Below are 23,386 nucleotides of genomic sequence, written 5' to 3'. Positions count from 1 at the left end.
CAGGAGGACCAGCAAGAACCTTATACATTCCTCATCCACACAGTCCAGAACAGCCTAATAGCAGTGTCACATTAGAAACAATGTGAAACTGTCATTTGAAACAATGACAAACTGTCAGCTCAATATAACACTTAAAAATTATTTAAAATTTAAACGTAATGGTCTGCTAGTTACATGACTTATAGAATAGTTAATTATTTTATAGCTATGTACACTTTTCCTAAAATAACCATCACAGTTCACCATCAAAATCTGAGGTTTTCTTGTTGAGAGACCCAACAAAGTGCAAGAATTCCTTCTTTTCGACCAGGAGATAAAGTTCCTTCTCAATGATTGGAGTCAGTTTCTAAAAGTGTGCTGAGAAAGAGAAGGGAGATTCATTTGAGAAATCTCTTACGCATCAATATACATGCCCATGTTATGGGCATGTTATGATGAAGAAGAGTCCAATATGGATGAAAGACTATCTCGCTTGTATAAAAAAGGACAAAGGATTTAACCAGTTCATGTTAAAGTCAAAACAATGTCATTTAAATTTTTGTGCTAATTTAGAAAAAAGAGAGAAAATAGATTTTCCGTTGTTATATAAAGTAGTAAACAATGCTGTTGTGTGTTGCTATTACTTGCTGTTGAATTAATAACATTTCTTTCATACAAAGGCGGGAGTTTATTATGTTCACTAGACATGACATACGGCTAAGTATGGTGACCCATACTCAGAATTCGTTCTCTGCATTTAACCCATCCAAAGTGCACACACACAGCAGTGAACACATACTCACACCGTGAACACACACCGTGAACACACACCGGAGCATTGGGCAGCCATTTTTGTTGCGGCGCTCAGGGAGTAGTTGGGGGGGGGGGTGCCTTGCTCAAGGGCACCTCAGTCGTGGCAGGCCCGAGAATCGAACCCACAACCTTAGGGTTAGGAGTCACTACATGGTATTGTAGGTTGTTCTGATAAAAAGAAAAGAAGAGTGAAGGAGTGAGTTGAGATGAGATGAGATGAGATGAGATGAGATGAGATGAGATGAGATGAGATGAGATGAGATGAGATGAGACACCTGTATCCAGTGTAAAAGTGCTTTTCTTTAGTTGATTGCTAAGTGTACACTAAAACTGCATGGAGATGGAGCACATGTCAATCCCCTCCATGTTACCTGATATGAGCAACCTTCCAGTTAGGAAGCAAACCATTGTCATACTGCTGCACAAACTTCAAGACTCCTGAGGGTTGATAAGAATCTGGTACACATGAGTAAAAGTGAAGGTAATGAGATGAAGACTAACTGCTTTGTGATTATATGTGCAGGGCTCTCAAGATAAATGGACCTGATAAATGAAAACATAGAACTGAAGGATGGTCTTTTTTATTTCTCACATAAACTTTAATTTCCCCCTTTTTCACTACCTACATCATTACATAATGTGCAACTTATAATGGTACATTATATAAATCAAAGTGGTAAGTCCAGGTAATTAATAATTATGTAGTTATAGTTAAATATTAATAGTTCTTATGTTTTTATTTTCAGGTCTTAGAGATTTGATTCATGACTGCATTAAGATTCGCTTGCTAGCTCACATAATCCATCAGTTTAACAAATCAAACTGAATCAAAGTCAAACAGTAAAAATATTAAAAATAAAAATAGCAAATACAAACCGAATTCCAAAAAAGTTGGGAAGTTTTTTAAATTTCAATAAAAAGACTTTGAAATCACATAAGCCAAAATTGTATTTACAATGGAACAAAGAAAACATAACACGTTTAAACAGAGAAATTTGACACATTTATAAACTAAATGATATCATTTCTAATTTGATGCCTGCTACGTACAGGTCTCAAAAAGGTTTGCACAGGGACATGGTGTAGCATCAACGTCATCTGGAGGGGAGCATATGTTGCTTTTAATCTTTATATACATTTCAGCATACATAGTGCCTTACAAAACACGTAAGCTGTCCACACCATATGCACTTATGCACACCCATACTGTCAGAGATGCTGGCTTTTGAACTGAACACTGATAACACACTGGAAGGTCTCCCTTCTCTTTAGCCCGGAGGACACAGTGTCTGTGATTCCCAAAAAGAATGTTAAATTTGTACTCGTCTGACCACAGAACACTTCCACTTTGAAACAGTCTATTTTAAATGAGCCTTGGCCCACAGGACACGATGGCGCTTCTGGACCATGTTCACATATGGCCTCCTTTTTGCATGATTTTAGTTAGCAAGGTGGTTTGTGTTTACTGACAGTGGTTTCTGGAAGTACAGTATTCCTGGGTCCATTTAGTAATGTCTTTGAAACAATCATGCCAATGAGTGATGCAGTGTCGTCTGAGGGCCCGAAGGCCTCAATAAAGGCCTTTTGCTTTGTCCCTTAAGCACAAGATTTCTCCAGTTTCTCTGAATCTTTTGATGTTAATCACTGTAGATGATGAGATTTGCAAAGCCTTTGCAATCTGATGAGGGGGAACTTTGTTTTTAAAGTATTTTGCACTCTTTCACAGGTTAGAGAATCTCTAACTATCTTTAATTCTGAGAGACTCTGCCTCTCTAAGACATCCCTTTTATAGCTAATCATGTTACAGACCTAATATCAATTAACTAGTTGCTAGATGTTCTCCCAGCTGAATCTTTATAAAATTTCTTGCTTTTCAGCCATTAATTGTCTCATGCCATCTTTTTTGAGACCAGTAGCAGGCATCAAATTTGAAATGAGCTCATTTAATGGATAAAAGTGTAAAATCTTTCTTTTTGAACATTTGTTCTGTTTTCTATGTTCCATTGTGAATACAGTTATGGCTTATGTGATTTGAAAGTCTTCTTATTCAAACTTAAAAAAAATGTGCCAACTTTTTAGGAATTCGGGTTGTATAAGTTATCAGCTGACATTATATTGGTAAACTGCAGTTATAGTTTACACTCAAGAAAACCTATTTTTAAGCTGGAAAAATATTGCTTCTGCACATGAATCACATCTGAAAATTGTTATTATATCTTCAGGGCTCTCACTCATTTTGGTCTTTTGTCATGCTCTCCCGCTACACATTGTATTTCTCAGGCAGAAAAACATTTTGACTATTTATCATATACAGTGATACCTCGAGATACGAGTGCTTTGACATACTGGAGGGGAGCATATGTTGTTCTAAAACCTTTATATACCTTTCAGCATTAATGGTGCCTTCCAGAACATACAACCTGCCAACACCTTATAAACTTATGCACACCAATACCGTCAGAGATGCTGGCTTTTGAACTGAACACTGATAACACGCTGGAAGGTCTCCCTCCTCTTTAGCCCGGAGACAAGGTGTTCGTGATTCCCAACAAGAATGTTACATTTGTACTCATCTGACCATAGAACACTTCCACTTTGAAACAGTCCATTTTAAATAACGGCGCATCTGGACCATGTTCACATATGGCTTCCTTTTCGCGTGATAGAGTTTTTGTTAGTGTGGTATGTGGTAGCCTAGTGGTTGAGGTGTTGGGCTACCACTCGGAAGGTCGTGAGTTTGATTCCTATGTCCACCAAGCTGCCACTGCTGGGCCCCTAGGCAAGACCCTTAACTCTCAATTGCTCAGTTATATAAAATTGAATGAGATAAAAATGTAAGTCCCTCTGGATAAGGGCGTCTGCTAAATGTAAATGTTAGCTGGCATCTGCAGATGGATTGTGTTTGCCTGTTATCGGTTTTTGTCATATATTTGTCAAGGGCCAAATTGCAATAGCTGTGAGCAATTTATACTCCTCACTTCTGTGTTGACACATTGTGTGTGTGTGTGTGTGTGTGTGTGTGTGTGTGTGTGTGTGTGTGTGTGTGTGTGTGTGTGTCCCCACTGCTGCTGCATGTGACTGTTTTATGTTAAATCATCCAGAGGAGATTACACTGACTGGTGTTTTTTAGTAGCATTAATACATTAACATTTGTACATTTTACAGAAACAGTCATATTGGGAGCCTATTATAGGACTTAAATATTTAATTAAACCTTAATTTTGCATTTTTTTCACATTAATCTGCAGGAACAATAAACTTCATGTGCAGTTTAAATAACAGTGTATGGAGACATTTAGAATATGAAAGCAGTGAAAAGCAGTTAGCGCTCTTCGAGAAGAAAGAGCATTTCTCCCTGAAAAGAAGCAAGTAAAATAAAGGTATGTAAAGGTTAAATGCTTCGTGAAATCGATTACTTTCATTCATAACTAATGAGGTCTGGAAGAAAACTCCAAATGCAACTAAACAAACAATCGTAACTACATTAGAACTGCTAATGAAATATTCACAAATGTTACCTAGTAAATTATTATATTCTTTATATTCTGTGGCACTAAGCTACAGATCCATTAAACATTTACTGTGTAATTTCCACAAAGTGTAGTTCAAATAGTTTAGCAATCGATGGCCTTAAAAAATTATTGTTGTTATTAAATCTCCTCTTCCCAGTAATTTATGCAAAACAGAATATACAGTACATATACTGTACAGCTAAAATATAACATATGGTTGTGGAATGTAATTTTTTAACTATGATAAGTGATCATACTGTAGTTCAAAAGGCATTTAAGTTCATCTTTAATTTAATGAAACTCTGTAACAATATTAAAGCTTATATAATAAATGTATAATATAATGTAATACTAATACCAATGTGTAACGGTGCCCCTGACTTACTACATTAGCAGAATTCTAGCCAGTAAGAACATGTCAATCTGTATAAATTTCATGTCAGCAGTATTCCCTAAGTGCAGTGGGCTCCTTCAGCAGGATAATGCTCTGTCACACTGCAAACATTGCTCAGGAATGATGTTGCACACAATAAAATAAATCATAATGACTAAAAAGTAGAAACATTCAGAACTCATACATGAAGAAATATATACATGTAGACTTTCTCCAAGATAACGTTTGCTTTAATAATGTCTCGCTGAGCTCGATATCACTTAGCATAGCAATATGTCTTTACAAACAGAAAAATAAAATAAAATGTATAAACTGTATATTTCAGGTTGGTTAATCCTGTTTCTTGCTCTGGAAAGTTTGATCTCCTCAAGATGATTTTTCACAGCCGTCATAAAACGGTCACGTGCATCAACATGAAACGTCAGAACATGTCACTGACCAATCAGGTAGCACTTACACTATGAATATTAATGAAGCTCCCTCTGCTGTCCATCCTTTTAGACATTTGCTTATTAGTGCTGATAAAGAGATTTTAACCTGAGATTTTTATTTCTAAATAAAATATGAATCTGATTGTGTTTGTGTTTGATGAAGTTTTAAACAGAAACAGAGTTTTGTTTGTTTTTATCTACACAGACATCAGCAGCTGAACTTTATACATTTTATTGATCAAATTAAAGTCAGTTTTCAAATTAAAGTCAGTCAGTAAAGCCAGTCAGTTTTCCCTTATACATGCACCTCATAATAAAATCTCCCTGAGGAGAAACTCTGCTTTCCAAGGACACATTAATTACGGGTCGCCGTGCCGTAGAAGTGACCACTAGGGGATGACCCAGAAACAAGCTTCAATTCATTTTTAAAGCATCAAATCCTCCAAAAACACGAAAAAACCTATTTACCTAGTAAAGTTTATACTCTCAATAGTTTATACTCTCAATAGTTTATACTCTCAATATTTTTTTAAGCCCACACACAAAGCACAATATGATCCACAGCCTTCATACAATTAGAAAAAGATTTCGGACAAAACTGACCTAGGTGGCGCTAGACCGATTTTTCCCTTACCTTTAGACGCGTCTCTTTCTTCACTGGGGTAATATATTCCAACACAAATAATCCACAAAAACCCACACAGGTCCAAGGAATTGAAATCTGTAAGCCTTTTAATCCAAAACGCTCTGGTCGCGCCGCAAATATTCCGTTAGTGTTCTGAAAAGTGGAAACAGAAGTGCGCCACATTAATGAAATGTTGAGGAAAGATGAGCATGGTAATTTGTAAAAAATCTTTGCCTTTTTCCCTTTAAAAGTTCAGTGCACTGATAGTAAGCATACAATTTTTAATGAACTGAGATTTTTAATTTAAAAAATAGGTGGCGCTGTTTGGTGTATTTTCTTATTTGTGTTCCAGCTCTAATGTTAAAAGGTCTTTGGCAGGTTTCATACAGTCATTTAAACTTTTATTAATTTATGATGGATTTAGGAATAATGTGACATCAATAAACAGGGACACTTGTGCTGGTCTCCCTGTCCCCCTCACACTGAGAGAGAAGGTGGAGGTTGTGGGGGTGTTTGAGGGTCTGGTCTCCTTTTATGATGTGAAGTCCAGATCTCATATCTACTCATTCATTGGTCAGTCTTTCACTGAGAAACTCTATCCATACTTCAGTCCTAGTCTAAATGAAGGAGGTTTAAATAAGGTAGGTAAAAGTTCAGCACCACTGCTCATCTCTTCAAACATTAAAAAACATTAAAAAAAGAAATATGGGTAGACATTGTGTTGGATGTATTTCTGCCTTCTAATAACACTGTGAATCTATGGTAATATTTTTGTTAAAGTGTGTGTTGATGTATTTTGTATCCTTCATGTCATGGTGCTGGAGTGGTGTTAAGTTTAATCACCATCCGGAGTGGGGGTGGTGTTGTGGGAGAGGGCAAATAGGAGCTGCCGCTTTAAGATCGCTATCTAGGTGTTGTAGTCCACATTGAAGTGCATTGTGGGTAATGTAGTTCGCGACATGTGCTGAGGTGACGTGCGCTCTCACTGTGTGCTGTGTAGGTGAAATCAGGGGGAAAGTTTGTACTCTGCTTTGTTTAAAGTTCACTCAAGTCAAGTCAGTCCACCCGGGAGCTGTTTTTCACTGTAAACCCTGACCACACGATAACGAGTAAAAGAACAAGATGAATCAGTCATTTTGTCCGTCTCATTTTTTGCACTAACATGAATTGACGAGTTGTTACGCTGCTGCCAGGAATCACTGAAGCGGAGAAAGTAACAAGAGGGAGTCTGCAAACCTGAGCGACTTGTGAGGGTGGTGATGCTTCCTGTAGCATGAGGGATTTGTAATGATAAAGAAAAGAGGAGACAGTGCATTAGATCCTCTATGGGGTTTACTTACCTCTCTCTGCTGAGCCTGAGATATATAAACACACACACACACACACACACACACACACATATGATTATTATTAAACTTTATAATTCTTAGACTTTTGGACTTCACTGTGTATTCAGCATTACATTATACATTTTTAAGTTATTTATAAAGTTTAAGTGTTGCAAGGTTTTATTAAAGGACTCAATCATTTTATCAAATTATTAGTTTTGTTAAAGGCATCAATTGAACAATTTATAAATATTTTATAAACACAGTAATATTTGATGTGAAAGAAATGTCAACAGCAATAATAACAACATACATTTATTTTATTGCTTATAGGACTCAAGTTAATATGTAAGGCATAACAGAATGGCACAATCATCAAACAAAACATAACAAAAAAGAAAATAATCGCTGTTCAACAGCTTGCATACCTTTAGTACTACAGTAAATATGGTGTATTTCCCCCTTCGGCATTAATGATGGCATGCAGTCTTTTGTAATAATTCTGCATTAAGTCTTTAATTCTCTCAGTTGATATGGCTGCCCATTCTTCCTGGCAAAATGTCTCCAGTTCCTGTAATTCTTTTGGGCTGCCTTGCACAAACTGCACAATTGAGATCTCCCTAAATTGGCTCAATGATATTAATGTCAGGAGACAGTAATGGGCTCCAAAACCTTCACCTTTTTCTGCTGTAGCCATTGGAGGGTCAATCCTGCCTCACGCTTTGGATTATTGTCATTTTGGAACATCCGAGAGCTTTCCTTGTTCAGCTTTCATGCTGTAGAATGCAAACTGTCTAGTATTTTCTGATAACATGCTGCATTCATCTTGCCATTGCGTTTTTGCTAATTTCCTGTACCACTGGAGCTCACTCCATAGTGTTTATGGTTGTGACTATAAACTTAAATTCTGGTCTAAATATTAAATATTAGAGTTTTTATGATAATTCACTAGGAAATCAATATCAGATGGTTAAAATAGAAAAGTTTAATCGACCGAAATAGCACAATATCATGATCACTTATCCTGTAAATAATAAACAATCTGTTACAGAGGGAAAAGAATAAAAAAAATTCCCCATAATTATAGGCATATTTGATATTATTTACAGCTATGAACAATTACACAATGTCTGCTTAATATCATCTATAAGCCAGCCATCAGCCATAAGTCACAATTAAGCTCCTCTTTACGGAATCATAACAAAGTTTTTCAAACAGAATTTTTCAACCACATTTAAACCTTTGGGCTTAATTTTTAATCATGTTTAAAGAAATAAGTTTTAACCAATTCAATGTGCAGCAAAGTTACAGGAAGAGACAAAGAGGAAGCTTCTGTAGAAAAAAGGTGTGACTACTGAAAATGTATCACGTGATACAAAATGAAACTGAAAGTGTTGACTTAGACAAAGAAGCTTCTAGCGTCGTCTTACGATACACTGTCTATCAGGGAAAATGCTTTGGTGTGTGACTCTTATTCTTGTCAGCTTTATTGAATCTCGATCAGGTATGAAAACTGTGTGTGTGTGTGTATGTGTGTGTGTGTGTGTGTGTGTGTGTGTATGTGTGTGTGTGTGTGTGTGTTTGTGTGTTTGTGTGTGTGTTTTGTGTGTGTGTGTGTGTGTGTGTGTGTGTGTGTGTGTGTGTGTGTGTGTGTGTTTTGTGTGTGTGGAGTGACAATATTAAAAATGATAGTTTACTTTAAGGCACAATTTATGTCACATTTTAAATAGAAAAAACAAAGTTCATTTGCATTTCCTGTCTTTCGAGTTACAACCCAGACATATTTTAATCTCAATAGAAATTCACCATTTGCTATTTCACTTCCTCTGGTGTCGTGTACAGAACCTGACAAAACTTAAATGTGATCGCAATTCCTTTTGCATTTGCGTTTCCAACATCTGCACGTAAATAAATTATTATTGGGGGGGGGGGGGTTTAAGTGAGGTAGACAGGTTAAGTGAGTTTGTGGCCTTAACAAATAGCAACAATAATAATGTTGTTTTCACCAACATCAGAGAAGTGAATGAAAGGCTTTCTGTCTGTATTTAATAACAAAAAAGTTAAAAATAAAATTTAAATGTTTGTTCTCCAATAAAAACTTGATTAGCTGCACTGTAAGGGGGGGAAGTATAATCTCTCTGGATTGTAACCAGTTCTGTACATCTCTCCAAAAGGGTTGTACAAATGCACAAAGAAAGAAAGAAATGTCTAAACTTTCAATATTAGTTTCACAATTTTACACAATTTATAATATATTAATACACAATTATTCACCTCAAGATTGAATTTTAGTCTTAAAAACTTGTTTCTGGGATAAATCTCATTTAACTTTCTTAGGCTTTGTAGGAAGAGGAGTAGATGGATACATTATAATAGGGTTTGGGTAAACTGCTTGTAAAAGATTTAATACAACTCTATTTGTACATTTTTTATCACAAAAGTACTGGGAAAACCTTGGAGTACTTTATCTTTAACCATTAGTTACAGACAGACAATATACTGTTTTAAGAAGATAGCACACTGGTAGGCACGGGCAAGAGTAAAAAGGTTCACAATTTATTTGTTCTGTTGCGCAACAGGACCCAACAATCCTCGTGTAGCATGAGAGAGGAAAGGCCCTGATCATTCATTATACTGTGATTCTATAGACATGATTCAAACACAGAGACTGAAGGAAGGAAAACATCCTCAATCATTGGCTAGATGTACAACGACTGTTTGTCTCCTGATCAGGAGAATCTTACCCTTACCGAGGTCTGCATAGAGTTGTTTATGAGCCAATTCGTCTCCAGCTCATTCTGACACTCTAATATTTTATACAAACAATCTCTGGTAATAACAATTTCTAGTCACAACCAACTTCTGGTCCTGCACACAGAAGGTCAGAACTTCACAAACAGCTTCTTAGTAAAAATATCATCACAATACCAAAAAGAATGATTGTTTTGGATGAAGGACTTTAACCATTCTAATTTTAAACACCATTTATCATGTTGAAATCAATTGCATTTATTCCCCATCTCCATGTTTTTAATCAGATTCTCTTTTGTAATGTTTTGACTTATTCTTCCATATTAATTTAAAATTTACTCTATTTATTAATTTTATCATACATGTTGATGGTAAGGAGAAGGCTGGGTAAATGATCCTGGATAAACTATCCATCTTAGACAGAAAGATCCTGCCAAAAATTGTAAGATGTCTCTACAGCCATCTGTATTTATTTACATTTATCTATATTATCCATGTATTTTTATCCGTTATATATATTTTTAGATATAATGATTCCCAAATACTTTACTTCCTTCTTAATTTGCATGTTGTATAAAGACTTTAGTGGACAGTTATGTAGAGTTTACATCTCACATATGACTAGATCACATATGACAGCTCCGGGTGTGTGTTCACGGTGTGTGTTCACTGCTGTGTGTGTGCACTTTGGATGGGTCAAATGCAGAGAACGAATTCTGAGTATGGGTCACCATACTTAGCCGTATGTCACGTCACTTTTTCACTTTCAGATTCAACATTAAACCTGAATTTTTTATTAGTATGGGATAGCAGTTCTGCAACCATTATAAATAATAGTGATGAGTTACCACAATCTTTACAAATTCCTCTTTTAATTAGAAATCTTGGACAGGTTCAATGACCCAGAGCTACAGAGCTATTGATATCATAATATGACTTCTTTATGAAATTAATAAAACACAGAGAGTTAAAGAGTAAATAAAAACTGCACATATTCTGAATATTGAATTATGTGGCTGTTTTTACAAAGACAAGTAGGAAACGCCATTGCAAATATTATTTGCCATTCCTTTTTAATATTGTCCACAAAATCGCTGCATATGTGTGTGTGGCTGTTTAATAGAATTGTAAGCTTGTTTTATCAAATTTTGTGCTTATATTTTTATTTGGTTGTGTGTGAAGATTCTCAGTCATCCATGTGAGTTTATCTGGAAGTTGAATCATGTCAAGTGAACTTCTTTCTAATTAGATCACAACGTTTCACTGCTCATCTGAGTAACTTCTTTAGCCTGAGGGAAGTTGGCAGGAAGTTAGAAAGAAGTCCAGTTGATATATTGATATGACTCCAGGCTCAACTACCAAACTCTGAGTCATACGTACATTTAGTTAGAACATTTGTTTTTGAGAAAACTGATTTCTGGAGTGACAGATGGCAACTTAAAAATCTTTAAATAGAAATTCTTCTTTGTGAAAAATTACAAAGGCCACCACTTGGCAACATGCTGCAGATGCACAAAGCACATAGAAATGTACAAAACAGATGCATTAAACTAGCAGTAAGCTCAGAGAGGCTCGGAAACAGCATCTGCAAGTTCTTCCGCATACTGCACACATTAACACACTTGAAGCCACCACGACTGCATGTAGAGACACGCTGTAATCTGAGAAAACATCAGAACCACTGCAATAAACTGAAAACACAGCATACGTTGTTGATAAGGAAATGGAATGTTTTAAAAGAACATGTGCTATCAAGTTTTTATTTTTTGTCTTTTGTGTATTGCATTTTTTGTACTTTTTGTATTGTCTTGTAACTTTATGTCTGCACAGTTTATTGTCCTGCACTGTCTTGTTTGTCTTGTCCTGCACTGTTTGCACCAGGTTGCACAGCTGCACTTTATGTGGCTAAGACTACTTACATGTCCTTAGCCCTGTCTTTGTTTTATGTAGCACATGATCCTGGAGAAACGTTGTCTCATTTCACTGTGTACTGCAACAGCTATATATGGTTGAAAGGACAATAAAAGCGTCTTGACTTGACTTGACTTGACTTGACTTGACTTGACTTGACTTGACCTGTATAATTATTCTCCATCCCATTTCTGAAGTGATAATACAAGCATCATGTGTAAATATTTTCTTCTCTTTTATAAATTTTATATTAACAACAAAGCACAGATTATTTAGGTATCTTGCTAACGATAAAGGAATTGTCTTGCTTATATACATAAATAAATATGACTAAAACATCAAGCAATAACAATAAAATAGTTTAAGTAAGTTTAACCTGTTCATATAAAGTGCATGTGTGCAAACATGTTCAAACAGTGCAAGACAAAACAGTGCAAGACAAAAACAGTGCAAGACAAAACAGTGCAAGACAAAAACAGTGCAAGACAAAACAGTGCAAGACAAAAACAGTGCAAGACAAAAACAGTGCAAGACAAAACAGTGCAAGACAAAAACAGTGCAAGACAAAAACAGTGCAAGACATGAGACAGTGCAAGTCAAAAACAGTGCAAGACAAAACAGTGCAAGACAAAAACAGTGCAAGACATGAGACAGTGCAAGACAAAAACAGTGCAAGACAAAACAGTGCAAGTCAAAAACAGTGCAAGACAAAACAGTGCAAGACATGAGACAGTGCAAGACAAAAACAGTGCAAGACAAAACAGTGCAAGTCAAAAAAAGTGCAAGACAAAACAGTGCAAGACAAAAACAGTGCAAGACATGAGACAGTGCAAACAGACAATACAACACACTTCCTATGGGGGAAATTCTTACTTACAATAATTCCTATAGCACATGAAGACAGCAGAACTACTTTGCAGAGCATTTTATTTATTTTACTTCAGTTCTAACAGTTTATTTTAGTATTATCAGTCTTAGTCTTACTGTGTTTATGTAAGTTGTTCTTAATGCAAATTCATAATGTTAAAGTAATATAAATACAGGTTACCCTACAACCTCTATTTCCTCTTCCTGTGTCCTTTTTTATCCCATGTGGCACCATCAACCACGTAACAGTTCAAGTTACAGTCACATTTTCCCCATTCACATGTTTTATTTGATTTATATTTCGTTGTAAACTTTTGTAAACAAAATGTATTTTACTAAATTAATTTGTTGATTTATATCTATTTTACATCAGAATATCATTCATCCACCAGAACTGTGTGACTCTGATACGTGACTGTTGGAAACTATTAACATGTATTTAACTTTAATGTTTGCCACGAATGACCTGTATTTCTTTATTGTGACCTTAAATGTTTTTTGTAATACATAAATATTATATATATTTTTTTCTGACAAAAACAAGTGTTTTTCTGTAAAAATATGTAAAAGCTTGCTTCTATATTTAAAATTAATGTATACAATTAAATAAAGTCAGTCATGTTAAATGCACAGAATATAGTGATATATTGTATTTGCTCTTTATTTTCACCCCAATACAGAGAGTTTACAGGTTATTGGTCCAGAAAAGCCTCTTGTTGCTGTAGCTGGTGAAGATCTGGTTCTGCCCTGTTTTATCAAACCCACCACCAGTGCTGTGGACATGACAGTAGAGTGGTTCAAACTATATGTAAAGGACTCATTAGTGCATCTCTATAGGGATCATGAAGACAAAAATGAAGGTCAGGCTCAGTCCTATAGAGGAAGAACATCACTGTATAAAGAGGAGCTACAGAAAGGCAACACTTCACTCAAACTGTCAGATCTCAGAGTCTCTGATGAAGGAGAATATAAGTGTCTTGTTGAGGACAAATCCTTGTACGATGACATCACTGTGAACGTCATTGTAGAGGGTAAGATCATTTTCTGTGATGAAGGTTTCACAAAATTTCAGAAAAACTACATTTTGCCTTGGTTTTAGTATTTAGTGTTGAACCTCAGTTGGGAAGATTTCATTACTGATGTTTTATTATTATTGGTGTTTTCTTTTCTAGTTGATGTTTATTACTGTCTGTTTGTATCATTAAAATCTAATAATATTATTTTTCTTTATTGTCTGTAGCTCAGGGAAGCCACCCAGTGATAATGATGGAGAGTTATGATAACTCAGGAGGGATTAATCTAGTGTGTGAGTCCAGAGGCTGGAAACCTGAACCTGTTGTTCTGTGGCTGGACAGAGAAGGAGTCACTCTGACTGCTGAAGATACACAGATACACAGAGACACTGAGCTCTTCAATGTGAAAAGCCACATCTCTGTTTATGATTATAGCGACTCTAACAGGTTTTACTGCAGACTTCAGCAACAACATCACATGATGGAGACAGAGATTATCATCAATAGTAAGTGTCTGTGAACATAAAACTTTTATACTTAAGTTAGATTGTTACATTCTACTGTAATCATTACAGATTAAGGTAATTAATAATGACATGAGCTTGGTGAACACCATTTACGCATCTGAACTTACATGTTATTTTTATTTTAGCTATTAACAATAACTGCAACACTGTTGTGTGTAATAATACACCTTGTAATAATACACCTTAAATTAAATGAATGGTTTAAAATATCTGATGTGTTAAATGTGGTTTATTTTAGGTAAAGTCTTTGGTGCTTGGAAGTGGATTGTTGGGATTTCAGTTTCAGCATGTCTTATTGCTGTTGGATTGATCGTAACTGCAGTTTTTTATCACAAGAAAGGTAAAATTTAATTAACTTTATTTAATAACACCACAACATTAAGTTATACTGCAGATTATAAAACAGCCATTTTATACTTAACATAATTAATTGCGATAGAACTTTTTACACTGTACATAAATATACAATGGATATAAAAAGACTTTCATTCTCATCGTGAAATTGTAAAAGTTTAAAAATTAAGTAAAAACAAATAGAAAAACTTAAATACATAATAAAAATTTAAGTTACAAGAACCAATTTGCATTTGTTTTAAAAATGGGGTTGTACCTGTCTACAAAATAAACCAATTACCTTCAATCTCATTTTAAAAAGTAAGTATCATAAAGCTATCATCAATTACATTATTCTGAGTCAATTATTGATTCAAAATAAAGATCAGCTGGATTTTTTTCACATCACTAAGAACAGGATTTAAAAAAAATAAAATAACGAAAGGAATTCTTTAATTTAATAATTATTTTATTAATAATTTGATTTACATTTACATTTACAGCATGTGACGCCCTTATCCAGAGCGACGTACATAAGTGCTTAAATCTCTAACATTGAATACATTAACGCTGGTTCACTAGGTTACATACTTAAGATACCATGAGTTTAAAACATTTGTTCAAAGTTACAATGAAAAAGTGTCAAAGGTTTTATTTATTTATTTTTTTTTTAATGCAAAAGATAAGGAAAGAAGTGCTAGTTGAAGTGTTTCCTGAATAAGTAGGTCTTCAATCACCACTTGAAAATAGCCAGTGACTGTCCAGACCTCTAGGGGAAGTTCATTCCACCACCTTGGTGCCAGAACAGAGAAGAGTCTTGTACTATACTTGACCAGATGCTGGATCTATTGATGATAGTGGAAATGAAGGGCAAGAGGTCTTGCGAGACGGTCTGGAGCATAGTGGTAGGATTGCAGGACTGGATGAGTTGTAAAATCTCTTCTGCTGCCACAGTTGAGAAATGTGACAACGAAGGTGTAGGAGAATGCATACTCTGAGATGTAAGTGCAGTCGGGGCTGAAGTGAAGGTCCGGCAGATTTCATCAATCTCCTCCTGGTAGAAAGAAGCAAAGTCTTCTGCAGTTAGGGAGGATGAAGGTGGAGCCGGGGGGTTGAGCAGAGAAGAGATGATGTTGTGGAATTTCCGAGGGTCATGTGAGGAAGCTTCAAGCTTTTCCTTGTAGAAGGAAGTCATGGCAGAAGTCACATCTGAGGAGAACTTGACAAGAAGTGTTCGGTAAAAATCAAGATCTGCATCAAGTCTCTGAGTGTTGATTCTTTCTCTCTGATGATGTTAGCTCTCTTTGATTGTTGCGCAGCACATCTGAAAGCCAAGGAACAGAACAAGAAGTTTTCTTGGGTTTAGTGAACATAGGGCAGAGGAAGTCAATAGTTGAGAAAAGAGATGAGAGGAAAGTATGTGTGGCTGAGTCCAATGGAAGTGAGGAAAAAGATTCAGGATCAGGAAGGGAAGAAAGAGTGCCAGAAGCTACAGATGAAGGGGAGACAGAGTGAAGGTTGTGGCGGGTAAGAGTGGGGGGGGGGGGGGGGGTGTGAGAGGTAGTCTTAGGTAGGATGAGTCGAGAAGAGACAGGAAGGAAGAGGAATGTAGCTTGTCAGAGGGGAGGTTGAAGTCACCAAGCACCGTCAGGGGGGGAGCTATCAGAAGGGAAAGCACTAAGCAGTGATCATTTTGATCATTAACATAATGACATAATTAACATAGTGAGTCAATTTTGTCTGGCAGTCATATGGGCTTCATAAAATCAGTAAGAATGCTCCATAATAGATATATACCACAGTGTAGGGCAAAAATGTGTTCATCTGCCTTCTGTGATGACGTGATGATTCAGTGGCAGGACGTGATAGTTCAGTGGTTAAGGCTTCGGGTTACTGATCAGAAGGTCAGGGGTTTAAGCCTACAATCTGCTGAGACATCATCGTTGGACCATTTAGCAAGGCCTGTGCTCTGACCCCAGGCTTATAATAATCTGGCATATGCAACCATTTAAAGCATTTCACTGCATGTCGTACTCTGGGGTGGCTATGCTGTGTCGCCTTTGGAATGGGAGAGGTCTTTGGCCAATGACTATTCTGTTTGCTGGCGTTTCCTGGATCTATCATATGAGTTGAGTGCTCCCCTGGTCCCAGCTATGGTGACCAGTGTTGTATATGGTTCTCCCCGTATTTACCATCAAGCAGTGTGCTTCAGCCATCTTCACACTTTTCCTCGGGCGCAGCAGTCGGAGGAGCAGATGGATAATCCACTTCGATTGAGATTGGGTCTGCTTAATTCAAGATCGGTAGTAAATACGACTTTTATTATAAATGACTTTTTTACTGCGTTTGAGTTGGATTGCTTATATATTACTGAAACCTGGCTTACTGTCTGGGATTTAAGCCCTCTTGCTGAACTTTTAACTTCAAAGTGTTTGTTTGTAAATTCGCCTCGCTTAACCGGCAGTGGTGCCGGATATTTTCTATTTTTAAAGACAAATTTTCTCATCACCAAATAGTAGAATATGATTACAGAATTTTTGAATTGCAGCTATTTACACTTGAAATGTCCAATAAAAAGTCCATTATTGAGCCACCACTGCTCCTGAGCCACCACTGCTCCTGAGCCACCACTGCTCCTGAGCCACCACTGCTCCTGAGCCACCACTGCTCCTGAGCCACCACTGCTCCTGAGCCACCACTGCTCCTGAGCCACCACTGCTCCACTGCTACATGTGTGTTGCACTGTAGACTCTTTAGCCAAAGAGTTTATTATGTTGATAATGCCTTTGACCTAGATCATCATATAAATGTACCCACCCATCAAGATCAACACACTCTTGATCTTGTGTTATCATCTTTCTTTCTCTTTATGATCTGGAGATAGTGGATAATGGGTTTTCTGATCATAAATGTGTTGTTTTCTATTCCTGCATTATCAAACTCCTGGCAAGTTAAAAGGCAGGTCCGTAAATCACGATTAATCAATTCTACTACTAGTACAGTTTTCTTATCAGCTTTTTGTGAAATTATGCAAGATATGGATGCAAACCAGTATGAATTAAGTGCAGATCAGTTGTTGTTAGAGTTCAGTTCTACATGTGGGAATGTAAACACAGTTACAAAGATCTTAAAATGTAATCCAAGATCTGAGCCATGGATTGATGACAACATATGCTCCTTGAGGCAGTTCTGCAGAAGAGCAGAGCGTAGATGGAAGAAAGATAAGCTTCATGTGTCTTTTGAAATATTAAGGGAGTCATTGTGTCACCAAAGACTCTGTGTGATGATTTTCTTACATTTTTTGTCAATGGGATTAGTGACATCAGATCAGGAATATCTTGTCCTTCTGCTGACTCTTCTATCTCTGTGGCTTGTATGACAGAGTTCAATCAATTTGAACCTATTTCTCTTTCTCATCTACAAGAAATAGTGAGTCAATTAAAGCCGTCGGGCTCCACTATGGATGCCATCCCCTCATTTCTTTTGAAACAAGTATTTGATGCAGTGGGACTGTATCTTTTAGATATTATAAATCGATGTCTGGAAACTTGCATAGTACCGGATGTGCTAAAGCATGCTATAGTTTGGCCATTGTTAAAGAGACCAAACTTGGACTTAAATGTTTTGGCTAATTTTTGACCTGTTTTTAATTTGACTATTATTTCAAAGATTTTAGAGAAGACAGTGTAGCAACAATTTCAGAGTTTTCTTGATAAAAATAAAGTATTTGAGTTTTTCCTTCAGGTTTTCAAAAATACCATTCGACAGAGACTGCACTCCTGAAGGTTCCTAACGATGTGTTAATAGCTGCTGATTCTGGGGTTTATACCATACTTGTACTACTAGATCTGAGTGCGGCTGTCGATACGATAGATTATTGCATTCTTCTTGTTCGCTTGGAGCGTTGTGCTGGTATTAAAGGAGCTGCCCTTGAATGGTTTAAATCTTATCTGTCAAATAGAAAGTTCAGTGTTAATATTTGGGAATATACGTCAGAGGCTGCTGTTCTATCTTGTGGTGTTCCTCAGGGATCTATTTTAGCTCCCATTCTTTTTACATTATATATGCTCCCATAAGGGTCTTTTTTCAGGAAACATTGGCTGTCGTTCCATTGCTATGCGGTCAACACTCAAGCTTATTTACCCCTAAAACCTAATCTTGATGGGCAGGAAACATTTAGGGCCTGCTTATCTTATGTGAAAGCTTGGTTACCTTAAAATTTTCTCCATTTTAATGAAAATAAAACTGAAATAATAGTTTTTGGTTCAGTTAACTCTCCCAGTCAAATAACACTTGTAATGCAACATGTAATTTAACTATTTCTGCAAGAACTTGGGCTTTGTTTTTGATGATGGCTTAAAATTGGATAAGCAGATAAGTTCAGTGGTCAAATGCTGCTTTTTCCAGCTTTGTCTTTTAGCTAAAGTTAAACCTGTTTGATGATGATGATGATGATGTGTAGTTGTGCTAATAAAACAGAAATAGAAAGAAAATTGACATTAAATTGACATTGACATGTGACAAAAAAAAATAATTTGATTTGATTTGAGGTTTATTAATGATATCTACTTCTTACAAGATCATGGAACTGAATGGTCAGTACATTTGTACAGATTTTTAATGGATCTCTAGTCTAATACAGATTTTTATCTAAGAGGCACACATGCCTGACTAATGAATAATTTTAATGCCATTAAGTAATAATAATACATATATTCACTTTTATGAGATTGTTCCTACAGGACCAGTTGGTGTTTTTCTGACAGATAGTGGAATTATCTTAATGAATGTTAATCTATTTACTTATTTGCTATTTTAATTAAAGGCAAATTAAATTTTGTTTTAAGATATGAAACTGTTATATGCGACATGCAAAAGGGCTCAGGGCAAATACTTCCCCTGTATGTAAGTTAGTGGATTACATTATTTTGTACTGCTGCTTTTAATGCTGAGACTTCACCAGGAGAGACTGTGGTTATAAGAAATCTGATGGTGAATGAGCTACACCTTTACCTTTACTGCTGAGCTACATCTACATCATAGGCAGCAGCAATATTTTTCCTCCTTAAAAATAGGTTTAGTTGAGTGTAAACACTGACTACAGTTTACTAGTATAATTTTAGTTGATACCTTACATTTGCTATTTTTAATTATTTTGATTAAAATGATGAACTATGTGAGCTAGCATTTTATACATTTATTTATGTGGTTTAAATTATTTCAAACAAATTTGTTTAAATAAATGTGTTTAATCAAATCTGGTTTATCTTCAGAGATGAAGAAGGAGAAGGAGTACAAAGGTGAGAAAAAATTTATGTGCTTTTAAGAGCATATTGAATTATAGATAGAACATGCATGAAATGGTCAACAGACTCCAACCTCCAATAGACAGACAATTAAAATGTGTTAAATAGTGAGACGTGTCTTCAGTTATTTCACACTAAATAAATGTAATCACAAAGGTATCTGAGAAGTTTCTTAGGTTGTTTATGCTGCTGTAGTGATGTAGGTTTCACACAAAAAGTGTTTAAAATGGGTTTAAGACAATGTTAACTGTTTACTGAAATTATTATAATAAGTTGACTGATCTAAGATATCTGAGATGAGAATTTTTACAAACTAAAAAATTTTGACACTTGGAGAATATAGAATGTAATGAATATAAATTTGTTTAAAACTTTAGTTTTAGATCATTAAAATGATTTGTCTGGCAGTCATATGGGCTTCATAAAATCAATAAGAATGCCCTATAATAGATACATACCACAGTGTAGGGCAAAAATGTGTTCACCTGCCTCCTGTGAGGTTTATTAATGATATCTACTTCTTACAAGACATGGAACTGAATGGTCAGTACATTTGTACACATTTTGAATGGAGCTCTACTCTAATACAGATTTTTATCTATGAAGCACACATGCCAGACTAATTAATGATTTTAATGTCATTAAGTGAGAATAATACATATATTCACTTTAATGAGATTGTTCCTACAGGACCAGTTGGTGTTGGATCATTTTTTTCTGACAGTGAATGAAATTATCTTTTAAAATATTAATTTATTTAATTATTTACTATTTTAATTTATGTCAAATACAATTTTGTTCGAACATATATAACTATTTTATGCGACATGCAAAAACAGAGGACTCAGTAACGGGGCAAATATTTCCCCTGTATGTAAGTTAGTGGATTACATTATTTTGTAGAATAATATAGCATGTAGGTGAGCACAATGTCTTAGTCACCACATTTCTGCTGTCAGCTCTTCAACTATATCTGACTAATAAGTGTAATATTAATATTTTAATATTGTGTGTTTTCAGAGAGGCAGATACAGAGGCTGAAAGATGGTAATTATACCTGAACTTCTTAACTACTTTATAGTGTCTGAATCACTGTGTGTTGAGATCATGAGTTTCTGTCATCAGCACTGCATGTTATACTGCTGCTTTAATGCTGAGATTTCACCAGGAGAGACTGTGGTTATAAGAAATCTGATGGTGAATGAGCTACACCTTTACCTTTACTGCTGAGCTACATCTACATCATAGGCAGCTGCAATATTTTTCCTCCTTAAAAATAGGTTTAGTTGAGTGTAAACACTGACTACAGTTTACTAGTATAATTTTAGTTGATACCTTACATTTGCTATTTTTAATTATTTTGATTAAAATGATGAACTATGTGAGCTAGCATTTTATACATTTATTTATGTGGTTTAAATTATTTCAAACAAATTTGTTTTATCTTCAGTGATGAAGAACAAGGAGAACACAGGTGAGAAAAATGTTTTGTGCTTTTAAGAACATATTGATTAAACAAATTATAGATAGAACATGTATGAAATGATCAACAGACTCCAACCTCCAATAGACAGACAATTAAAATGTGTTAAATAGTGAGACGTGTCTTCAGTTATTTCACACTAAATAAATGTAATCACAAAGGTATCTGAGAAGTTTCTTAGGTTGTTTATGCTGCTGTAGTGATGTAGGTTTCACACAAAAAGTGTTTAAAATGGGTTTAAGACAGTGTTAACTGTTTACTGAAATTATTATAATAAGTTGACTGATCTAAGATATCTGAGATGAGAATTTTTACAAACTAAAAAATTTTGACACTTGGAGAATATAGAATGTAATGAATATAAATTTGTTTAAAAGTTTAGTTTTAGATCATTAAAATGATTTGTCTGGCAGTCATATGGGCTTCATAAAATCAATAAGAATGCCCTATAATAGATATATACCACAGTGTAGGGCAAAAATGTGTTCACCTGCCTTCTGTGAGGTTTATTAATGATATCTACTTCTTACAAGACATGGAACTGAATGGTCAGTACATTTGTACACATTTTAATGGAGCTCTAGTCTAATACAGATTTTTATCTATGAAGCACACATGCCTGACTAATGAATGATTTTAATGTCATTAAGTGAGAATAATACATATATTCACTTTAATGAGATTGTTCCTACAGGACCAGTTGGTTTTGTATCATTTTTTCTGACAGTGAATGAAATTATCTTTTAAAATATTAATTTATTTAATTATTTACTATATTAATTTATGTCAAATACAATTTTGTTCGAAGATATATAACTATTTTATGCGACATGCAAAAACAGAGGACTCAGTAACGGGGCAAATATTTCCCCTGTATGTAAGTTAGTGGATTACATTATTTTGTAGAATAATATAGCATGTAGGTGAGCACAATGTCTTAGTCACCACATTTCTGCTGTCAGCTCTTCAACTATATCTGACTAATAAGTGTAATATTAATATTTTAATATTGTGTGTTTTCAGAGAGGCAGATACAGATGCTGGAAGATGGTAATTATACCTGAACTTCTTAACTACTTTATAGTGTCTGAATCACTGTGAGATGAGATCATGAGTTTCTGTCATCAGCACTGCATGTTATACTGCTGCTTTAATGCTGAGATTTCACCAGGAGAGACTGTGGTTATAAGAAATCTGATGGTGAATGAGCTACACCTTTACCTTTACTGCTGAGCTACATCTACATCATAGGCAGCAGCAATATTTTTCCTCCTTAAAAATAGGTTTAGTTGAGTGTAAACACTGACTACAGTTTACTAGTATAATTTTAGTTGATACCTTACATTTGATATTTTTAATTATTTTGATTAAAATGATGAACTATGTGAGCTAGCATTTTATACATTTGTTTATGTGGTTTAAATTATTTCAAACAAATTTGTTTTAATAAATGTGTTTAATCAAATCTGTTTTATCTTCAGTGATGAAGACTGAGAAGGAGAACACAGGTGAGGAAGATTTTATGTGCTTTAAAGAACATATTGATTACAAATTATAGATAGAACATGTATGAAATGATCAACAGACTCCAACCTCCAACAGACAGACAATTAAAATGTGTTAAATAGTGAGACGTGTCTTCAGTTATTTCACACTAAATAAATGTCATCACAAAGGTATCTGGGAAGTTTTTAGGCTGTTTATGCTGCTGTAGTGATGTTGGTTTCACACAAAAAAAAAAGTGTTTAAAATGGATTTAAGACAGTGTTAACTGTTTACTGAGAATTTTACCGATTAGGGTGTGTGTGTGTGTGTGTGTGTGTGTGTGTGTGTGTGTGTGTGTGTGTGTGTGTGTGGTCAGAAGTAAATAAATGACTGAAATTGACTACTATTCTTACTGATGACTAAATGATCACTAAACACAGATTTCTGCCATTTTGATAGGCGTGTATGAACTTTTTATTTCCATTGTATTAGCAGAAAATTACAATCCATAATCTACAGCCATTGTAATGGCAGATGATCCACTAGAGCAGGAGTCTTCAATCTTATACACAAAGGTCTGGTGTGGCTGCAGTCTTTTAAAGCAGACAAATAAGAGGCATTGCTTGAT

The 23,386-nt window shown here is 35.3% G+C and overlaps 2 protein-coding genes across 8 annotated transcripts in view; one reads left to right on the top strand and one right to left on the bottom strand.

Moving 5' to 3' along the window:
* LOC125138419 (butyrophilin subfamily 1 member A1-like) overlaps window positions 1–23,386 on the bottom strand; it is a 262,663-nt gene that overhangs the window by 55,460 nt on the left and 183,817 nt on the right. The window lies entirely within an intron of this gene.
* The window catches only part of LOC113656997 (butyrophilin subfamily 2 member A2-like), a 251,138-nt gene that overhangs the window by 224,092 nt on the left and 3,660 nt on the right, over window positions 1–23,386 (top strand). For 2 of the 7 annotated variants that reach the window (XM_047813703.1, XM_047813708.1), the window contains 2 exons: window positions 20,811–20,837; window positions 22,755–22,781. In XM_047813703.1, coding sequence (XP_047669659.1) covers window positions 20,811–20,837; window positions 22,755–22,781 — 54 coding nt within the window. Of the gene's footprint in view, window positions 1–8,451; window positions 8,587–13,291; window positions 13,643–13,851; window positions 14,131–14,389; window positions 14,492–19,757; window positions 19,785–20,810; window positions 20,838–21,240; window positions 21,265–22,296; window positions 22,324–22,754; window positions 22,782–23,386 lie in introns of those variants that run through there. The other 5 variants (XM_047813740.1, XM_047813719.1, XM_047813728.1 and 2 more) reach the window with 5 other exon arrangements.

This window comes from Tachysurus fulvidraco, chromosome 1 (assembly GCF_022655615.1).
Source record: "Tachysurus fulvidraco isolate hzauxx_2018 chromosome 1, HZAU_PFXX_2.0, whole genome shotgun sequence".
NCBI classification, from domain to species: domain Eukaryota; kingdom Metazoa; phylum Chordata; class Actinopteri; order Siluriformes; family Bagridae; genus Tachysurus; species Tachysurus fulvidraco.
The sequence above is the reverse complement of the archived record's forward strand: the minus strand, read 5'-3'. Positions and strand labels throughout refer to the sequence as shown.